This window comes from Bos mutus, chromosome 14 (assembly GCF_027580195.1).
Source record: "Bos mutus isolate GX-2022 chromosome 14, NWIPB_WYAK_1.1, whole genome shotgun sequence".
NCBI classification, from domain to species: domain Eukaryota; kingdom Metazoa; phylum Chordata; class Mammalia; order Artiodactyla; family Bovidae; genus Bos; species Bos mutus.
The window spans coordinates 77994772-78016683 of NC_091630.1; the positions used below are offsets into that span (position 1 = coordinate 77994772).

The window sequence follows — 21912 nt, forward strand, 5'->3', positions numbered from 1 at the left end:
CTATCAAAACAGTGTTAATCAGCTGTACCCCAACACAAAAGATAAAGTTTTTAAGAAAGAGTAACAATTTTTAAAAATTAAAAACCAAACAGGATTTTAGGAGAAGAGGGAACTAATAGGTATTAAATACCTGCTGCTGCTGCTGCTGCTAAGTCGCTTTAGTCATGTCCGACTCTGTGCGACCCCAGAGACGGCAGCCCACCAGGCTCCCCCGTCCCTGGGATTCTCCAGGCAAGAGTACTGGAGTGGGTGCCATTGCCTTCTCCATTAAAGGTATTAATACATGTATATTCCTTAGGAAAGTTCCTGGCACCATCTAATGAGCACAGCCTACGTGTTAGCTGGTTTTACTACTGTAATTTATTTCTTGGGTCAAGAAATATTAATGGAACACCAGCCCTGTGCCAGGAACGTTGCTCTATGGTAAGGATGTGATATTGAACTGGGAAAGAACCCTGACCTCAAAGCACCTGCAGCGCACAGTGGGGGAAAGAAACAGTGACAAAATCCTAGGTGCCCCAGTGCCAGGAAGGGGAGGTACACAGCCCTGTAAAATCTGCTCATCTTCTGATCTCCTGGTGTCAGGCAAAAGGCCTCCCAAAACGTTCAGCTTGGGCTCTATTTCATCTGCGGAGGGTTCCAGAGAAACCCTGTCCACCTCCCACAAACGTGTGTCTGAACCCGTTCCTTCCCTTCTGTCCCCTGAACCGCAGCTGGAGTACACAGCCCGCCTGGACTTCCTGTGGCGAGTCCAGGCCAAAGAGGAGATCAACGAGATGAAGGAGCTGAGGGAGCACAATGAGAACATGCTGCGGAACATCCTGCCCAGCCACGTGGCCCGCCACTTCCTGGAGAAGGATCGGGACAATGAGGTGAGCCCAGGCTCGTCCGGCCCCCGAGGACAGGCAGCCGTGGGAGGGCTGCGGTGGACACACTGATCCAAAGTGCTCAGAGGGCCACTGAGCATGGAGACCAGGCCCACTCCCCAGCACTCTGAGACATGCGTGTGGCCTCCCCAGCTTCTGGTACCTCATCTGTAAGATGCATGTAATAAGTTCACTAGCGCAAGACTGAGTTGGGATTTTAAAGTTTTACATAGGTGTGTGTATATATATATATAGAAATCCAACAATTCCACTTTGGGGTTATGTAACCAACAGGATTGAAAGTAGGGTCACAGGAAGACAGCTGCAAATTCACATTCATAGCAACATTATTTATAATAGCGGAATTTGGGGATCATCCAAGACTCCATCAAAAGGTAAATGGACAAGGGAAATGGGGTCTGTACGTAGAGTGGAATGTTGTGTGAATACATATAGTGGAATGTTGTTCAGTCTTTGGAAGGAAGTAGATTCTGACACATGCTGCAACATGGATGAAGCCTGAAGATACTACAGCAAGTGAAGTAAGCCTTAGCCATTGACTACAAAAGGGCAGCCTTGTTTGAGCAAAGCAAACTAAACCTTCCTGTTGTCTGAGTCACAACAAACACTCAAAAAACATTTCTCAGGCACAGACTGTGCAATAAACATCTAAAAGGCCCTGGGCTGCTTCTGGGGGATTGTCTAGACAAGGGCTTGCCATCATGTAGCTTATATTCAAGTGGGGGCAGAGAGGCAGCAGCCCAGTACAGAAGCACACTGTGACGGCACTGCGCTGATGGGTGGACAATGTTACCTGCTAGTAGCAGCTGGCAAGGGCAGGTGTGATCAGGGCAGATGCCCACACCTGACCTGCGGCTGAGTGATTGGAAGGCCCAAGTCATCCTGAGAGACTGGGGAGGAGGCAGGACGGTTCAGGAAAGAGAGAACAGCACAAGCAGGGACAAGGTAAGGATGAGCTTGGGGTGCCCACGGAACAGGAAGGCTGGGCTAAGGGATTGTCTTGGTTCCCCAAGGCTGTTATAATAAATACTGCATGACTTAAAGCAACAGAAATGTATTCTCTCACAGTTCTGGCAGCCAGAAATCTGAAATCAGTGCAGTAACATGACCATGCCCTCTCTGAAGTCTCTAGGAAGAATTCTTCCTCCTCTTCCAGCTTCTGGTGGCCTCAAGCACTCCTTGGCTTGTGGCCGCATCAGTCTAATCTCTGCCTTAGTCACATGACCTTCCCCCTCCTTGTAAGGGCATGTGTCCTCTTTTCATATGAGGATACCAGTCGTTAGATTTAGGACTCTCCCTCTCCAGTATGACCTCATCTTAGCTTGGTCACATTTGCAAAGACCTCGTTTCCAAATAAGGGCTCATTCTGAGGTTGTGGAAAGAAAGAAAGGGAAAGGGAAAGTCTCTCAGTCATGTCTGACTCTTTGCAACCCCATGGACTATACAGTCCCTGGAATTCTCCAGGCCAGAATACTGGAGTGGGTAGCCTTTCCCTTCTCCAGGGGATCTTCCCAACCCAGGGATCGAACCTAGGTCTCCCACACTGCAGGCAGGTTCTTTACCAGATAAGCCACATGGGAAGCCCAGGTTGTGCAGGGGACATGAATTTGGAACACTACCCATTCCAAGGATTAAGAGTGATGAGTGACGTGAGAAGATCCGGGACCAGGGCCTGGTAGTTGGGTCTTATGGAGTATGGTAGGGTTCAGGGCACCCTTTTGAGTGCTGTATGAGCCTTTGGAAAGTGTGTTACCTAATCTGACCAAATGCTAATAGAAGGTGGATAAGAGAGTCACAAAACCAGAAACTAGTTAGGAGAGCCTAAAATAGCCCAGGAAAGGGTCTGATGGGGAGGCCTAAGATGTCACAGTGAGATAGAAGTGGATGAATCCCAGGTACCTTTACAGATTAGAATCAACAGGACTTGATAATGGAGTGGATGTGAAAGGTAAGAAATGGAAAAAAAAAAAAAAAAAAACCAAAAATCAAGCCATTTGGTTCACCCTCTAACCACCTAGAAAAAAGTAACTCAAGAGGGAAATAAAAGATGCCTTTAAAGACCTGAAGGATTATCACATGAGAGGGACTGACCTTGCTCTGTGAGACTCCAGAGGGCAGACCCAGGGCCCTGGACACCCTCAGGAGATATCTCTGTATTCAGCACTATGTAGAGCCCTATGGTGATGCAGCCATCAGGCTGAGAGACCCACAGGAGCAGGGACAACATCAGCCTTGGGCACCACCGATCCTTGGGCCCTGGTGCCCTTACCCTATGGTCTTGCTCATTAAAGGTTTGTGGATGAACTAGAATGGTGAGTTCCTTTGCTGAAACTTTTTAAGTGGCGAGGAGAAAGTCCTTGCCAAGGACACTACAAAGGCAAGGGCAGTTGTCTGGGAGACTGGACCAAGACAACCCTTCCACTAGAGAGTTTCAAACTGAGTCAAACAGGGGATGAAAAACTCATAGAACAAAGATCACAGACTGGCTGATTCTGAGACAAATCTGACCAGCGAGCCAGTGGGCTGGGACAGTGGTCAGTTGGTTGTTTTGCTTTTTTGTTTTAATTGGTAGATTCGATGCCTTTAGACATGGAATGGACTCTCCAATTTATCCATCTCTACCCTGACACTTATGTTACCTGCTGGACCTCTGAAAACATTTGGGGTTGTGACCCCTGCCTTAGGATAGAGTTAGGAGAGACCTACAAGGTCCATTTCCCATCCGAGCCTCTGCAAAAGGCCAGTGGGAGAGAAACCAAGAGCATGAGTCATCTGCTGCTTGAATAATCAGCTCTTGATGAACTCACGCCCTTGAGAGTCTGTTGGATGCAGATTAAGGCACCAAACACCCTCAACAGATGGAGTTCTCTGGAATTGGGTTCAAGCCTGGTTTCCTTAGAGCTCCCTAAGGTCAGGGACTTTGTTGCAAGAGCTTCTTGAGGAAGCCAAGAAAGGGAAATGTTGCTGAGCATCAACCGAGACCACCGGAAGGAACAGATGGAACGCTGGAGCCCTCGGAGGGAAGACCCACAAAGAAATGAAAGGAAAGCCACCTGTCAATCAAGACACCAAAACAAGGAAGTATTTGGAACCAGTGGGGAAGAACAAGAATGCACTGGCTGACTTCATCCTGAAAGAAAGGAAACCAACCAGAGATGCCCAGACACCAGGTCATCAGCGATTATTCGAGCCAAACCCCCACTGAGCAAAATAAAGGTCAGGCTCAGCCGTCATCACATGGATAAGACATTCTCAATAGAAAGTCTTGTCAAGTTCATTTGTGGTTTTATAAATATTTAAACAGTTTGCACTTGGCTAGGCTTAAACAGAGAAAGTTTTCGCTTTGCCTGGAGGACTTCACATTATGATGCCGTATCATTTACTGAACTCCTTCTGTGTGCCAGGTACTGAGACAGGCAATTGATGAAAATGATCTTTCATTCTATTCACAACCTGAAGAGGAGGGTTCTGTGACCCCCACAGTAGTGATGAAGAAACTGGGGCTCAGAGAGGTCCATGGTGTGCCTCTGTTGACTTCAGCAAAGCCACGACTCTGCTCCAGCCTCTCGGATTTCTTTCATCTGTGCCATGTTACCCCTTACTGTGCTGCTGCCGTGGTGCCCCAGGAGTTTGTCAAGATGAGGGAGTGTGTACGTGTGTGTGATGGTTATAGAAGATGTCTATGTGGCATGATTTATATTGTGTAGGTATCTGGAAAGATTGGGATGCATGTCTGGAAATATGAACGTATGTGTGGAAGAACTTGGTGTGTGTGTGTGTGTGTGTGGCGTGGGCATGTGTGTGTGTGCAGGAGACACAGGCAGAGTGGTGTAACATGCGAAGGGGTGACAGAGACAGGACAGCTATAGCCTGCAAGAATTCCCGATTTCATGCTCTGTTTCCATAAGAGGCATTTTTAGCTCCTTCTCTTGCTACAAATCTGACTGTGATACAAACCTGTGAATATCTGCTTGGGGACATTTGTGACTTTGGGTCCCAGCTTTCAGAGGCAAGGGCAGTGCTCACAGATATGGGCAACAAGGCAATAAGAATGATTCTCCCCATTTCATCGATGAAGAAACTGAGGCTCAGAGAAGTAAAGGAATTCGCCAAGGTCACAGCTAGTGTGTAGTGAGCTGGAATTCAAGCCCAGGTGTGCACAACCTCCAAGCCAAATGCTGTGCTTTTTCTCCTGCACTTTGCTGTTAGGCTGTGAGTGGCAGAGACGGGGGAGCAGTGACAAGGAATGACGCAAGGCACCCAAGCCTAGGGCAGTTGACAGAGCCTTGCCCTTGGGAACATCCTGTCCGAGTCTGTTCCAGCTGTGTCACCCACGCAGAGGTCCTGGCAGCTTCTGCTATTCTGCTTGACTTTCGGCTTAGAATAGCACTGAGCACGCAGGCAGGGACTCTCTTGCCGATCAGGCCAGCTGGGCTGGGTCAGCAGTGTCAGGCAGGCGCTCACTGAGTCCCAGGAAACCTGCTCGCTCATCCCGGCTCTGTTAGAACTTCTGAAAGGACAGTGACAAGGGCAGTTGTCTCAGGTGCCAGACAGCCCGTGCCGCACAAATGCTGCCTCTGCCCCGAGCTAGCTGTGTGACCCAGGGCAGCTTATGCAACCTCTCTGAATCCATTCTGTCATCCAGCTGAGGAGGAAATAATACCAACCTTGCTGAACTAGTGTGAGAATTAAATTGGGTAAGAAGAACGCATGAAGTGCCCAGTGTGGCCGGCTGTAAGTGGGGCTCAGCATAGAAGAGCCGTTTGGTATATTTGAAAATCTGATGCCTGAACTTCAGTCCTGGCTCCTCCTCTCACGACTCTGTGACCATGAATAATGCCCAACCTCTCTAGAGCTCATTTTCCGCATCTCCACAGTAACAGTATCCCCCAACTTTACGTTACAACATTTGCATGAGTTATTACGCATAAAGGGCTTAAGTGGTGCCTGGCACATTTTACAAGCCCTCTGATTCTTGCTGTTGTTAATTCTGAAAATATGAGTCATGATTACTTTCTTCCACTCCCAGCCCCACCTCCCACCTATTCACTCTGTCATTCATTCCCCAAGGATTTCTTGAGGGTCATCCATGTACCACATGTTATTCTAGATCCTGGGGTTCAAACAAAGAAGACAAAGTCCTGCCTGATATGAGGCACGAGTTTTTCTGGGAAAACAGACATTAAAACGAATGAATATGTAACATAGTTATATATTAGTGTTAATGTTCTATGAGGGTGGACGAATCTGAGTTAGAGAATTGTTGTTGTTTTGTTTAGTCACTAAGTAATGTCTGACCCTTTGCAATCCCCTGGACTATAGCCTGCCAAGCCCCTCTGTCCATGGGATTGTCCAGGCAAGAATACTGGAGTAGGCTGCCGTTTCTTCCTCCAGGGGATCTCCCACCCCAGAAATCAAACCCACGTCTCCTAAATTGGCAGGGAGATTCTTTACCACTGAGCCACCTCAGTATCCCCCAGTAAGAGAAAAGCACGTGTGAAAAGGGGGCGTTTACACTGGAGGGTCCTGGAAGTCCTCTCTGAGCACACAGCATTTAAGCTGAGACCTGAGGGTACATACAAGGCCAGGAGGTATCAGACACTGTTTCTCCCCTGCAGAGAGGTGACTTCACTTAGTATAAGACACGCAGGGCTTTGAATCAGACAGGCCTGGGCCAGTGAAAAACCAGACCTGGTTCCCTGGGCAAAATCTTCATTTTGGCTTCCGGGTAAGGGGCAGAGGGTGGAGCATGCAGGCGCTCGAATCCTCTGCAAAGCCCAAACCTGTACATCCAGCCAGAGGAGGGTGACAGTGAAACAATAATGGGCTTTCTGTACTCATCAATCCCTCTGCAGTGTACAGTGTTTTTATCTTTTCAGAACTCAAAATAGAAAGAAACAGATGGCACACTCAGCGCAGTCGATTGGAGCGAGTCAAGTGACAGGATGTCTCTAAAGGTGTGGACAGGTGTGGGCAGGGGTCTGGAGCTCTCCCATGAGCCCCTCCAAGCACCCCATCCCCTTCTCCCTGTTCGCTTGGAAAGGGAGGGGGCAACCTGCATGGGTCATGGCAGTGACCTCGCAAGCCCTCTGACACCCAGCTGAGGGTAATCAACTGGGGACGCTGGGCCGGAGATCCAGGAGCCGGGGAAGGAGAATGAGGTCAGTATATTATTATTCCTTTGGTTCCCTCCCTTGGGATCCATCTGAGGCTGCCTACGTCCCCCACAGCTCCTCCCAAGGCCACTGCTGGGCTGCCTCTGATGTCAAATCAACATCCTTGTCTCTGGCTCTTCTCATCCCTTTGAGCCCAGGAGGATGGCAGCTCAACTGCCACAGCTTGACTGCCATGAGCCCTGTTTTCGTGAGGGATTTCTTAGGGGAACCTTGTACTTGACCCTCATCTTCCTAGTTAAGCCCTTTGTAAATTGTTGTCCTTTAATTGCTAAGTCATGTTCGACTCTTTGCGACCCCCTGGACTATAGCCCACCAGGCTCCTCTGTCCATGGGATTCTCCAGGCAAGATTACTGGAGTGGGTTGCCATGCCCACCTCCAGGGGATTTTCCCAACCCAGGGGTTGAACCCACATCTCCTGCATTGGTAGGAGGGTTGTTTACTATTCACCTGGGAAGCCCTTTGTAAATTACCCTCCTTGAATTATCTTAATTTGAATGCGCCCTTTCTTTTCTGTTGCATCCCTAGTTGAAGCCACAGGGACAAAGAAGTGGGTAAAGCCTCATAGGGTCAATAGTCTTGGGAACTGGTACCATCCCAGGCCCGAAGGGTTAATGGATAAAGCAGTTCCTGGGACCATCGAGAGTTGCAGTGCTAGGAGAGGGCATCTTGACAGGAGCCGGGCCACCGGGAGAAGGCAGCCACTGCCGACCGTGGAGCAGAGGATCAAGGATGTCACACAGAGCATCTCGGGGAAGCCAGGGCAGCAGCAGAGCAGACATGAGCGTCTCCTCTACCCCCGAGGGACCTGAAGCGGGGAACTGGTCTCCCTGGCCGAGGCCACAGGACTACATCTGTAGGCTCATCGTCTCCTCTCTTCACGTGTTCCCAACTTGGCCCACTGAGGAAAGAGCTTCCTGTGACACCTTCCACCCTCTGGGGCAGTGCTACGGAGGGGGTCTCATCATCACCTAGCCCATCTTACCCTCCCTAGTGGACGTGACTGGGGAGACCAGAGTCATTGGACTGCTGTGCTAACGGTTCATGAGTCCCTCAGTCTGTCTTATTTCCTCTGGGACCTGTTTGTGCCCAAGACAAAGAAGTTCTGTCCTTCCCCTTGGCCAGCCCAGTAGTGCAGAACCCCTTGCTACCCGCTAGGATCACAGAATGTGACTGTGTTTGGAGATGGGGTCTTTAAAGGGAGAGGGTAGGGTTCTCATCTACTGTGCCTGGTGTCTTTATAAGAGGAGGAAATTAGGGCACAGACACACATGTAACAGACCTCTTGTGAAGACCCCGGGAGAAGAAGCCATCTGTAAGCCAATAGAGAGCAGCCTCAGAATGAACCAACCCAGCCAACACCTTGACCTTAAGCTTCTAGCCTCCAGCACTGTGAGAAGGTAAACTTCTGTAGTTTAAGCCACTGGGGCTGTAGCACTTTGTTACAGCAGCTTGAGCAAACTAATGCAACAGGTAATTGAGCAAACAGAGATTTTCTTTCTCTCCGAATCGCAGCCATTCAGAGGATGCGGTTCCGTAGGTTTGCTTATGCAGGTTCTCCGACCCATAAAGCAGTCAGGCTTCTCCGCCGGTATCGCTCCATTGTTCAAGGCCAAGGTGAATGACCCAGCCTCAGAAAGCTGTGTACCATGGCTATGCAACTTGGCTACCATCTGCACTGCCCCCCAATCCAACCCAATCCAGCTGGTCACCAACCACCTCTGCACTTTTGAATGAAGGTTAGCAAAACCATCCATTCAGATGTACCCACTCTGAAAGCTCAAGTCAACTGATCATGAATCAGGGACAACCTCTTTCTCAGACCAAGGGCGTAAAAGGTAGAGAAGGCAAGTTCAGGTGTGCTGAGTGGGAAAGACCCTGGACGTCTTTAACTCTGGCTCTTCTGCTGCCAGCTGCATGATCCCAATGTCTTAAGTCATCCATGTCTCATTTTCCTTATCTGTATAATGGGTATAAAAACTGTACCTACTTCTCACAGGACTAGTGCAAGAATTAAAGCATCGGATTCTATCCGGAAGTGCTTTGTAAAGCTTTAACATTTCCTACACAGGCAACCCACTCCAGTGTTCTTGCCTGGAGAATCCCAGGGACGGGGGAGCCTGGTGGGCTGCTGTCTATGGGGTCGCACAGAGTCGGACACGACTGAAGTGACTCCTGGAGATTGGGAAGATCTCCTGGAGAAGGAAATGGCAATCCACTCCAGTATTCTTGCTTGGAAAAATCCCATGGACGGAGGAGCCTGGTACAGTCCATGGGGCCGCGAAGAGTCAGACACAACTGAGCGACTTCACTTTCACTTTAGACCCTGTATAGGGCATGTATGACATTGCAGGCATCCAAAAACTACTAACTGGATGATTTGAACACGTTGAGATGAATGGCGTGGAGTCCCTGCCCTTGCGGAGTCCACAGGTAAAGGAAGAGAGGGACATTAAGACGATGCACAAGGCAAGGACTCTGGTGTATAGTGACCCGGGTGCCCGCGCGGCCCGAGTCAGCCTCCCACCCCTATCGGTGAATCCGGGAAGTTTTGCAGGAAGATATGATACCTAGGTGGGTAGTGAAGGCAGAAAACTAGAGTTAGCCTGGTTAGGGAGGCTCATTGCAGGGAAGGAAGGACATATTCTATCAAAGGACAGACAGTAAAAATGAAAGCATTGAAGAGGATGTGTCTTTGGCTTCTTCCAGAAGCATTCCTTAAGACAAGGGTTCGCGTGCAAGTAAGTATCTTGTTTGGAGGTTGTCCCAGGAAACCCACCCAGGTAGACGGGAGAGGAAGAAGGAAGGTAGGGAAAGGACCGGAATCCAATCTTGAGGCGTTGTCAGCCTGGTTAGCTCTGTGGGTGGCTGGAGCTGAATCTCACCGGAGAACCTGGGAAGTGGCGCAGAAAGCGCGCCTCAACGTTCTGCGGCCCAAATGGTGAGGGCGAGGAGGACTCCATCCGGAATCTGTTAAGAGCAGCTTCTTGCTGGGGGCAGGGAGTGGAGGGGGCGGGCATTAGTTTCCTGGAGATTTTAGCCTACAGCTCACATGGGCAGAGTGCCCTCTAGTGGCCAGAGAAAAACTCCATGCAAAGAAACTCAAGGGCTGGCTGACTGCAGAACCTGGGAAGAGAGAATGCGGGCCAGGCGCCTACTGCATCCGCTGTCGTGGGCATACAGGAGTACAGATGCTTCGCTGTTTCTGGAACACAAGGTCCAACACAGGGAACTGCAGCCCATGAAGCGGAAGAGATAGGCGGAGGCGAGGGCAGGAATATGTGAATATAGGTCATGCTCCTGTGTTTCAACTTTGTCCTGAGGGCAGTTGGAGGGTTTTAAGAATGGGAAGGGCATGGTCAGTATTGTATCTTTGAAATATCACTCTGGTTGCCATATGGAAGATGCCTTTGAATGAGATAAGACCAGTTCTGGACCCAGGAGGAGGTTCTCATTTTAATTAACAGTCAAGGAAGGGACTTCCACAGTGGTCCAATGGTTAAGACTTTGCCTTCCATTGCAGAAGTTGTGGGTTCAATCCCTGGTCAGGGAACTAAGGTCCCACATGCCGCACAGTGCAGGCAAAACAAACAAACAACACCTTATAGCTCGGACCGTATTAAAAAAAAATCTTTAAAAAAAAGTGTTAAAAAATAGTCAAGGAGGAAAACAGGAAGGACCTGTTTTCCTTTCTATAGAAAGGAATAGTGAGAGGATTAGAAAAAATATGTTGGAGGCAAAAAGAAACCCACCTGGACTTGGCAATTTATTGGATCTGAATATGATGGGAAGAAAAGGTCAAGGATGACTCTGAGGGTCTCTAACTTTGACGACTTGTCCATGCTGGTGCCACCAACCAAGTCAGAGGATGAAGAAACAGGAGCAGGTGTAGGTAGGGAGGACATGCAGTCAGGTGCAGCACTTATAATTTGAGGAGTGTGAAGGCGACCCAGCATGAAACAGAGAAGCCTGAAGCCCAAGGAGAACTGACTTGGATATGGGATTCTAGAGACTCACACGCGAATGTTGGTGAAAGGTTGAGAGTGAACAAGATGGCCCAGGTGAGTATGGAAACTGTGAACCCTGTAGGGGGTCAAGGACAGAACCGTAACAACAATCACCAACATTGAAGATAGTAGATAAGCTCCCCCCACCCCCCTGAAAAAAAATCCTTGAAGGGGCCAGACACAAGGAAAATAGATGTGATATAACTAGCACAGAGAAGTCGAGAGACCTATGAACTTGGGTGTGATCATCACACCAGTTCCCAGGGATGCCCAGGAAGCCTTGGACAGAGATTGGTATAGTGATGTCCTCATTTTGGCTGGCAATCTGACCTTCCCTAGATTCATTTCATGCGAATGGACATAGGCACTAGAGGCAGCTAGTTTGAGAAGTTAGGGTGGAGATGGTTAGTTACAAGTGTCTTCAGCATCCAGAGCACCTTGCAGTTTTTCTTATCGGAGGCACTTAGAGAAACTGGAGGGGGAGAGGAGAAAGAAAGAAGAAAAAAGAAGGGATCACTATAGGAGGACGAAGTTGAAGAAGTGAGAGGGGGATCCAGAGATGAGGAAGAAGCAGTGATATTCAGCAGGAGGAGGGAAGATGCATTGTCTGGAGCTGAAGCCGAAGAGATGAAAATACAATGAAAGAGATGATTGTATGAGTAAGGAAAGTGAGAGCCTCAGTGTTTTCAATAGCATATCAGATAAGACCATCTACTGAGAAGAATCAAGTGGAGAGTAAAGGTAAGGAGAGCGATTAGAGCTGAGAAGGGCCACTGAGAATAGCAGTAAAGGAAGCTGACCAAGGGCAAAGTGAGGTGCAGGCAGAAATCTGGGCCCAGCTGAGGCTGGAGACCATGGATTTACAAATTTTCTTTTTCTCATCATAGTTTTTTTTTTTTAATCCTCATACAGGCTATTAGTACAATGTATTTTTACCATAGCATGCAAAAATTATTTATTTTTTAAAATTTATTTTAATTGGAAGGTAATTACAATATTGTGCTAGCTCTTTGCCATACGTCAACATGAATCAGCCATAGCTTTGCCATTTAAAATTATCAATTGGTCTTAGAATAACATTAAAATGTTTTGGAAACAAATTCAACACAAAAAGCAAAAAAAAAAAAAAAAAAGAAGATTGTGAATGTTTAATCATTAAAATCAGTTTTTTAGTAAGCATTTGTCATTCATGCCCATTTACATGGCATATTATATCATCATACTCATTTTATGTCAATTTTTAGGCTTCAGTTAAGCTCAAGTCAGCAAAATTGACCATGAGTTTTCAATGGTCCCAGCCCTCTTGGTGACAATGCTGAGGTGAGATGGTGTCAGGGTCCCGCTCTCTGTCCTCTCTGGACACCTGTGCATGGCTGCAGGTGCGCATACATAGGGAGCATCACCACAGAACTTCACCTCTGAGGACTGTTTCTGCTTCCTTCTGTGTGTCTCTCTGTCCAGGAGCTGTATTCTCAATCCTATGACGCCGTCGGGGTGATGTTTGCCTCCATCCCGGGGTTTGCAGACTTTTACTCTCAGACCGAAATGAACAACCAAGGAGTGGAGTGCCTCCGCCTACTGAATGAGATCATTGCTGACTTCGATGAGGTAAATGGGAGCCTCAGAAACTTACAGTCGCAAATAAGCATCCTTGCTGTCGTAGCATTGTGCTGTTCCTCGTAACCAATGTCTGCACTTACAGGATTCCAGACTGCGTTATAGGCACAGACATGTGTCAGCTAATTTCATTATCACATGAGATAAAGGCGGTTGTTTCTCCTGGAGGACCAGGAATGTGAGCTTCAGTGAGGCTAGGAATTTAATCCAGTGTCACGCGACCAGCAAATGGCAAAACCAGGACTTGACTGGAGGCCAGCACTACAAGGCCCTGACATCACAGAGACGGGGCCGTTTCCCCATCTGCTCAAACTGCCAAAGATAAAACCATCAATTAGCATTTGATCACAGACCTCCACAAAATATAAACACACCCCAGATGGTACTTTCTTCTTCCAGTTTCCAGGAATGGAGGAAACACTCATGCTGCACTTTATTTACATTAATGGGCTTTGCAGGAGGGGGTCTTTTCCTCCTTGCCACCCCCCAGCTTGATATAGGACATCCATGTCCATCCACATGCCTAAACCCGAGATGGGAATTTTCTGAGTAATTGAAAAGATGTCAGGGAAGAAGCCAAGCAAAATTGTGGGTTTAGCTGAAGTCCAGCCTCCTCAGCCTGATCCCCCAGGGAGCTCAGGGCTTTAAATTAAGGTCCACCTTGAGGCAAGGGTTTTGTCCACCTGTCTAGGTCAGCCATTGGCCATGGGCCACCCCAGTGGGGGTGTGTGATCTTCCAGGCATTGCCAAGAAGAGGGCTCTCAGGGCTATTCCCCAAAATTGGTGTAATAGTGCACTGTTAGCAGCCAGCCCTGAGAGTACTCAGGAGAATGAGCCCATAAGAGAGCTGAGCTGGTATCAACAGCATCTACCCCATACCCCTAAACAAAGCTCTCTCCCTTAATCCCCACCATCCATCTAGAATGTCCTGTGCAGTCCTGCTTCTTAATAGCTTGGATACGCCCTGCACCATCTCACCAGCAAAGTGGCCCTTGTCCTGCTTTAGGCCATATTGTTTCTCATCTGAATGACTACAGTCACCTTATCATTCACACAGATGCATCTGACTATCAGCAACCACCAAAAGCAAGAGTATTTCATCACGTTCCTTTGAAGTCTAAAATCCCTTGGTGGCTCCTCTTTGCCGGTCTTCCCAATAAACAGAGGTGGAAGACAGCATCTCTGTTGGTAGAGATGGAGGATTGAGGAGGAAAGCTGGAAAGACTAAGAGAAGGAATTGGTCCTTCTAAGGGGTTTTAGCTCAGGAGCAGCAGGAGGAAGAAGGAGATTTGAAGAGAAGGTGAAAGAGAAGAAAGAGGAGAAGCTGAGATGAGAGAGTGGAAGAAAAAGAAGAGGGGGAAAGGTGAGGAAGAAGAGAAGCCACAGAGGAGAAGGAAGAAAGAAGAGAATGTAGTCAACAGGAAGGAAAAATAAGACTCCCTGGCTTGCCAACCATCAGGCACCATCAGCCTTCCTTGCATGGGTCCTTGGATCATCTGGAATTTTTTTTTCACGGAATAACTTATTTATTTGTGTTATAGCCTATATGCTATAACAAGAAATTATTAATGTGACAAATATATAATGAACTTCTGCAAGGCAACAAAAATGAAGTGCAGTAGATAGGTGGACAAAGTACATGGTGTTTATAACAGTAATTGGAAAGTTTGGAGATTTGTCAGATTGCATATAGACTCTGCTTGGATGAAGAAGATAATATATTGTTATCTAAAGGATATAGAAAGCAGTGAAGATACACATTGGAGAGACCAGCCTCATCTCCTAGAGAGAAATGTGAACCTTGAGGATCCTAAAACTAAAGATAATATTTTACCATTATTACCAACAGTGCAAGTCAGATTGCCTTCTTTCTTGGGTCCAAAGAGACCCTCTAGATTCTGCCTTGATTGAGCTCCAGCCAGATAACCCTTCAGTAACTGGGTTGCTCTTCTTGCTGATGTAATTGCCACAGGAACCTGGCTCAGAGGAATGCGGAATGTTACCTGGAGCACACGCTCCAGGACTGGGTTTGTGATAACCCAATGGCAGGACTTCTCATCCCCAGCCTCTGCCTCATCAAAGGCGAAGAGTTCCTCACAGCTCGGTGCTCCTCACAGAGAACTGATAAAGGCACTGATAAGGAACCCCATTGTGGCTCCCGATACTCTTAGCTGCATAGTGGATATGAAATGAAAATGAAGCAGCGAAGCCTCCTAATCAACTTCTGAAGAGGGGACGCCTGGACCAGAAATTGGCCTTAAGCCAAATGGTTCCGAGGGTTTCTCAGGTGGCTCTAGTGGTAAAGAACCCGCCTACCAATGCAGGAGACATAAGAGACACGGGTTCAATCCCTGGATCAGGAAGATCCCCTGGAGGAGGGTATGGCAACCCACTCCAGTATTCTTGCCTGGAGAATCCCAGGGAGAGAGGAACCTGGCGGGTTACAGTACATTGGGTCACAAAGAGTTGGACACGACTGAAGCAACTTAGCAGGCATGCATGCAAGTAGTTCCTAAGAGAAGAGAGGAAGGAAGCTCCCGCTCCTGCAGGAATCTGGGGAAATGCAATTGTAAGGAGGCAGAGGGAGGGAGGTGGGCAACCAAAAACATGCCAAAATCTCCGAGCTAAAATATTAATAGTCAAAAGGCTGCTAAGAGACCAAGCCTGCTCAGTGGCATCTGAGGATAAACGTCAGACATTAAACGGGGCTGAGAACAGACACCGCTCCAGCTACTTTCTGCCCTGGGCACAGTTTGCAGGATCTCAGAATAGTGACTTAACTTTAGCTCAAGAAGTGAAGTTACTGCAATACAGTAACCAAGTATAAGGGTTTCCCTGGTGGCTCAGTGGTAAAGAATCCACCTGCAGTGCAGGAGACACGGGTTTGATCCCTGGGTCAGGAAGATCCCCTGGAGGAGGGCATGGCAACCCACTCCAGTATCCTTGCCTGGAGAATCCCATGGACAGAGGAGCCTGATGGGCTACAGTCCCTGGGGTCGCATATGACTTGGCAACTAAACAGCAGTAACAAACCAGGTACAGACTAATGGTGCCTTAGACCAGGTGCCGACAGGAAGTGCTAAGATTTTAAATACATGCTGACAGTAAAGCCAAAAGGAGGTGTTGATCAATTTTGGAATATTTGCCCTTTATTCTTAAATCTAATAAGATAGATTTGTTTCTTTCAGAGACTCATTGGAACTGATCTAGTCCTTAGAGTATCTGGTCACACCCGTCTGGGCACCTAACACTTAGCATGTGATCAATAAACATATGTTGATGGCCTGGATGTTTGACTCCGAGAGAGGAAAGTGGTTACCCCAAGGATGCTAACCCAGCCCGAGGTGGTCCCCACGGTGCGCCAGGGGTCTGTTTCCAGGAGCCCCAGGCTGCTGGAAGCACGGGGACCAGGACTGACACTGTTGTCTGGGTCTGTTTCAGCTGCTCGGTGAAGACCGGTTTCAAGACATTGAAAAGATTAAGACCATTGGTAGTACCTACATGGCCGTGTCAGGCCTGTCACCTGAAAAGCAGGTAAAGGAATGCTCTGGACTCGACCACACCCTCCGGCAGGGACCTCACTGTGGTCATGTCACTGAAGGTGGGAGAGTGGTGGGCTGTCAGCGCCAGGAGACTTGGTGACTGGTAGGGAGAAACTCTGATAAGTGGACCTTCCAGGTGTGTGATGTATTTGTTCCCCATGTAAGCAGGATCCACCGGGTGAAACAATGCTTCTTTATGGTTGAGAAGCCTTTAGGCTTCACTCTGAGACTCACTGTTCACTTGATGTGCAAAATCAGGACCAAGAAATACCGATTATGACTCAGTTGCAGGTGTTGCTAAACCCCTGATCCTAGCCTGTTTTCTTGCTCTAATTTTTGTTTTCTCCTCCAAAAGTAATGATAATAATAGCTCCAGTGTTTAAAAATTGCAAGTCAGACTTTAAAACATTTTTTAGGAATTTGTTTTTTGGCTGCACTGGGTCTTCGCTGCAGCACGCGGGCTTTCTCTCCTTGTGTGGGTGGGGGCTTCTCATTACGGTGGCTTTTCTTCTTGTGGAGCTCGGGCTCGAGGGCACGTGGGCTCAGTAGTCGTGGCTCCCAGGCTCCAGTATTAATAGTTTCACTCTTTTGAGAGGTGATTGTGTGCCAGGCACTAGTGTCAAGTGGGAAAACCAACATCTACCCCCCAAGGTCAGTGGATGAATTTACCTGGGATAGAGTCATGCTCCCCGCACAAAGCCCTGCCCCTGGTAGGTCCTCAGTAAATGCTTTCTGGATATGGACGTGAACTACCAGGGACAGGAATCCTCATCCCTTATCATCCTTATTTGCTCACTTTCCAACTAAAAACCTAGAAGTGTTGCAAGACTACCTGAGAAGAAACCCTTGATGGTCACTGGGTACGTGTGTGCCTCAGTCTACTGCAGGGATCCCCAGAGACATCCTCCAGGCCAAATCCAGCCCACCACCTGTGTTCATAGATAAAGTTTTATTGGAACACAGCCACACGCATTCATTTCTATTTTGTCTGTGGCTCCTTTCTGGCCAAAATGGCAGTGTTGGGTAGTCATGACAAAGACCACATGGCCCACAAAACCTAAAATACTTTCTATCTGGCTCTTTACTGATTGCAAACCTCTGCTGTAGAGAGACACAGAATTTCTTTCACATATACACTGTCATTCGGTCCCCAGGAGGTGAGCAGGCCAACTTGTTTATCCCCACTCTATAGAAGAGGAAACTGAGGCTCAGAAAGCAAATGTCTATGTGAGTGCTTAAAGGAGAGAAACACGGCTCCTAGATTGGAAATATCATACATATGAACATAGGCGGGTACACACACACACACACACACACACACCTGTGAGCAGCATCAGCCTGAACAGACAAGGGTAAGGGTAGGGAATGGAATCTGAGAGTCACACATACGACACTCTCTGGAGCAAATCTCCTGGCACCCTGTGATTCTGGACACTGATGGCTGCGCAGCTCACAACCTGTACTTCCCTTGAAGGGGGGTGTGGGTGGAGTTAGGTTAGGACACAGACCAGACCCCTGCAGCAGAAATGATCCTGTTTGCCCCTTCAGTGACGTCTTCTCTCGCGTTTGCTGCAGCAATGCGAGGATAAGTGGGGGCATTTGTGCGCCCTGGCCGACTTCTCCCTCGCCCTGACTGAAAGCATCCAGGAGATCAACAAGCATTCCTTCAACAATTTCGAGCTCCGGATTGGTGAGTAGCAGCTGGAAGGCTGGCTGGCCTCACTCCATTGAGCCCTCCTATGCCCTGGGCACCAAGCCAGAGGCAATTTTTCCCGCAAGAATACAGCAGAACCAGTGTGACCTGGCCAAGGACAGGCCCATCTGGGCTTCTTCTTGCTCAAGATGCTGGAAGCAGGGGAAGGATTCTGGCCTGTGTGCAGAAATACCAAGAATTTGATAGACCACAGCTCCTCCTTCCTCCAGCTTATCTGGAATCCCACCCATGCAAGGCCTTGGGTAGAGAGAAAGCTGACTGTCAATCATTTCCCTCTGTCTCACCTGATGCTAGGGGTCAACGTGTTGCCCTGTGGTTCTTCTGGGTATTTGCCTTGAGCCAAAAGCCAGGATTCTGTTCCTGAGGATGTCAGATGCTGAACTGAGCCAGGGACAGGCAGATAGCATTAGAGTTCTTCACTCAGCCACACAGCCCAGCATCTTTTGGGCTTTGGGACACCCTTGTGCAAAACAACAACACAATACTCACAGTGATGTGATAATAGTCATTTACAATTTGTATAACTTGTTAATTTTTTCAGCATCTCTACTAAGCCTGGGGGGCAGCAGGGAGTGGGCAGGTGCTCCTAAAGCACAGCCTAAAAGTGAACATGTTAGTCTCTCAGTCGTGTCCGACTCTTTGCGCCCCATGGACTGTAGCCCACCAGGCTCCTCTGTCCATGGGATTCTCCAGGCAAGAATACTGGAGTGGGTTGCCATGCCCTTCTCCAGATGATCTTCCCAACCCAGGGATCGAACCTGGGTCTCCTGCATTGCAGGCAGATTTACTATCTGAGCCACCTGGGAAGCCCAATCTGAAAGCCCCTGCTTAGTCCCATTCACACTGTATAGATGGGTAAACTCAGGCCCAGAGAAGGGGATCAGCTAGCCTCAAATCGCACAGCCAAATGGTCCTCCAGCAGCCGCTCCAGGATTTCCTTACTGAGATCAGTGACCTTCTGGGGGCCAGTGTGCAATCTAAAAACAAATGTTCTTGTAGTCCTCGTGTCTGAGATACCCTCTGGCTGGTGTGCCATTTTACTTTCTTGGTTCTGCTTTAGTAGCTTTCAAGTATAAAAGGTCGAGTAATAGCCATGCCTGACTTGTCAGATCCAAGGACTCCCTTTGTTCACTGGAATAAAGCAGTGATATTTTATGTTTTGATCGATGGATGGGATGTTCAGGGCTTGTTTCCACATCTTTCAAGGGCCCTACATGTCCTTTCTGAAATCACTGAATACATGATCGAACCAGAAATAAAAAGAACTATAACCCTGAGCAAAGGCTCTGTAATTTCAGATGTTGCTGAGATTAAGGCCAACCTGTACTTTACCCTGGAGGCATAGTTTGGAATTTGGAAAATTATGTTCCCAATGGGATTGGGCACCTCAGTTTGTGTTTCGGGTCTGCTGTAACCAGCTCTATGACTTGGGCAAGTCTTTTTAATCCTCTGAGACTGCCCTGCTCTGGCGGTCCAGTGGATAAGACTCCATACTTCCACTGCAGGGGGCACAGGTTCAATCCCCTGTCAGGGAACTAAGATTCCAAATGCCTCGAGGTGTGTCCCAAAATTAGAAAACAAAAACAAAACTCTCTGAGAGTCAGCTTTATCCTGTATAAACTGGGTTTTATATTGTTACCTCATAGTAGTAAGATGAGATAAAAATAGGTGGCCCAGTGGTAGACTCTCTGCCTCCCAATGAAGGAGCCACAGAAGATGTGGGTTTGATCCTGGGTCAGGAAGATCCCCTTGAGGAGGGCATGGCAACCCACTCCAGTATTCTTGCCTGGAGTATCCCATGGACAGAGGAGCCTGGTGGGCTACAGTCCATGGGGTCGCAGGGTCGGACATGGCTGAGCACACACATGCACACACACGCTCCCGGGCGGAGGCAGCTCCCTCCGAGACTTCCCTCTTCTCTCATCTCTTGCTCCTTTGCTTCCCTCACAGGCATCAGCCACGGCTCAGTGGTAGCCGGTGTCATCGGCGCTAAGAAACCACAGTACGACATTTGGGGCAAAACCGTGAACCTGGCGAGTCGGATGGACAGCACAGGGGTCAGCGGCAGGATCCAGGTCCCGGAGGAGACCTACCTCATCCTGAAGGACCAGGGCTTTGCCTTTGACTACCGAGGGGAGATCTATGTGAAGGGCATCAGCGAACAGGAAGGGAAAATCAAAACGTACTTTCTCCTGGGAAGAGTCCAGCCCAACCCCTTCATCCTGCCCCCCAGGAGACTGCCCGGGCAGTACTCCTTGGCCGCGGTCGTCCTGGGCCTCGTCCAGTCTCTCAACAGGCAGAGGCAGAAGCAGCTGCTGAACGAGAACAACAACACGGGCATTATCAAGGGCCACTACAACCGGCGGACTTTGCTGACACCCAGCGGGCCCGAGCCGGGAGCCCCAGCCGAAGGCGCCGACAAGTCCGAGTTGCCATAAACGCATTTTCTTTGTGTTTCTTTTTTTGTATTTCTTTTATATATAAAATAAATATACTAATAAAAAGGTTTAATTTTTTTTAGAACAAGGATGGTTTTGTTGGTCTCTGGATGCTCTAGATCGAGGACACGATCTGAGTTTCTCTGCCGTCACAGACATTTCTTCATCGTCTCTTACGTACATGGTTTATTGGAAAGTGAATATAAGTAAGACCTTGTCCTTGACCTTCAGAGGCTCACAATGGACTGTGAAAAGAGAGACCTGTAAACAGAGACTCAGTACAGTGGGATCCGCATAAAGAGCTGCTGCTTATACAGCGCCTGTCATAGTGCCTGGTACATGATAATTTTAATGGATAATATTCCTATAAACCAATACATAATACTCTGCTTTCAGAGTATTTAGGGGCTTCCCTGGTGGCACTGAAAAGTGAAAGTGAGGTGAAAGTGAAAGCTGCTCAGTCATGTCGGACTCTCGTGATGCCATGGACTGTACAGTCCATGGAATTCTCCAGGCCAGAATACTGGAGTGGGTAGCCTTTCCCTTCCCCAGGGGATCTTCCCAATCCAGGGATCAAACCCAAGTCTCCTGCATTGTAGGCAGATTCTTTACCAGCTGAGCTACCAGGGAAGCCCAAGAATACTGGAGTGGGCAGCCTATCTCTTCTCCAGTGGATCTTCCCAACAAAGGAATCGAACCAGGACCTCCTGCATTGCAGGCAGATTCTTTACCAACTGAACTATCAGGGAAGCCCTCCTGGTGGCACTAGTGGTAAAGAACCCACCTGCCAATGCAGGAAACGCAAGAGATGCCAAGTTTGATCTCTGGGTTGGGAAGATCCTCTGGAGTAGGAAATGGCAGCCCACTCCAGTATTCTTGCCTGGAGAAACCCATGGACAGAGGAGCCTAGTGGGCTACAGTCCCTGGGGTTGAGAAGAATCAGATATGACTAAGCATGAAACACTGCTTTCAGAGAGGGGTAGAGGCAATGAGAAAAAAATTATGTAGGACAATTGTGATAAAGAATTGAAGATCATGGACTTCCCTGGCAGTCCAGTGGTTAAGACACTGCTTTTCCAATGCAGGGGACACAGGTCTGATCCCTGGTCAGGGAACTAAGATCCCACATGCTGTGGCCAAAAAAAAAAAAAATTGGAGGTCAAGCATGTTCTTTGAACTGAAGGCACCAGGGAAGGCATCTCTGAGGATATGCTGCTGAGGATTAGCCCTAAATGATGAGAAGGAGGAAAGCCATAGAACCTGGGAGAAAAGTGACCCAAGCAGAAGGAACAGCGAGTGCAAATGCCCTGAGGTGGGATCAAGACCGCTGGATCGGATGGAAGCATAATGAGCAGGCAGCAGGTGGGTGAGCAGGTTCAGGCAGGTGCACTGCTTCCTGGGAAGACGGCATGCTAAGCTCTGCTCTGCTGACTGCAGAGGCTGCCAGCAAAGCTTCATACAGATGAGAAAGCTCAGAAAAAGTAAAGGAATTGCCCAGGATCTTATAGTTAGGTGTAGAACTAGGCTCGGAAC

At 48.4% G+C, this 21912-nt stretch overlaps 1 protein-coding gene across 2 annotated transcripts in view; it reads left to right on the top strand.

Annotated features, from left to right (window-relative positions):
* Window positions 1-20437, top strand: part of ADCY8 (adenylate cyclase 8) — a 226473-nt gene extending 206036 nt beyond the window's left edge. The window contains exons 14-18 of one of the 2 annotated variants that reach the window (XM_005899997.2): window positions 714-872; window positions 12530-12676; window positions 16127-16219; window positions 17803-17917; window positions 19892-20437. In XM_005899997.2, the coding sequence (XP_005900059.2) occupies window positions 714-872; window positions 12530-12676; window positions 16127-16219; window positions 17803-17917; window positions 19892-20379 (1002 nt within the window). In that variant the 3' untranslated portion in view covers window positions 20380-20437. The remainder of the gene's footprint in view (window positions 1-713; window positions 873-12529; window positions 12677-16126; window positions 16220-17802; window positions 17918-19891) is intronic. The other variant, XM_070382775.1, reaches the window with a different exon arrangement.
* The last annotated feature ends 1475 nt before the right edge of the window (window positions 20438-21912 follow it).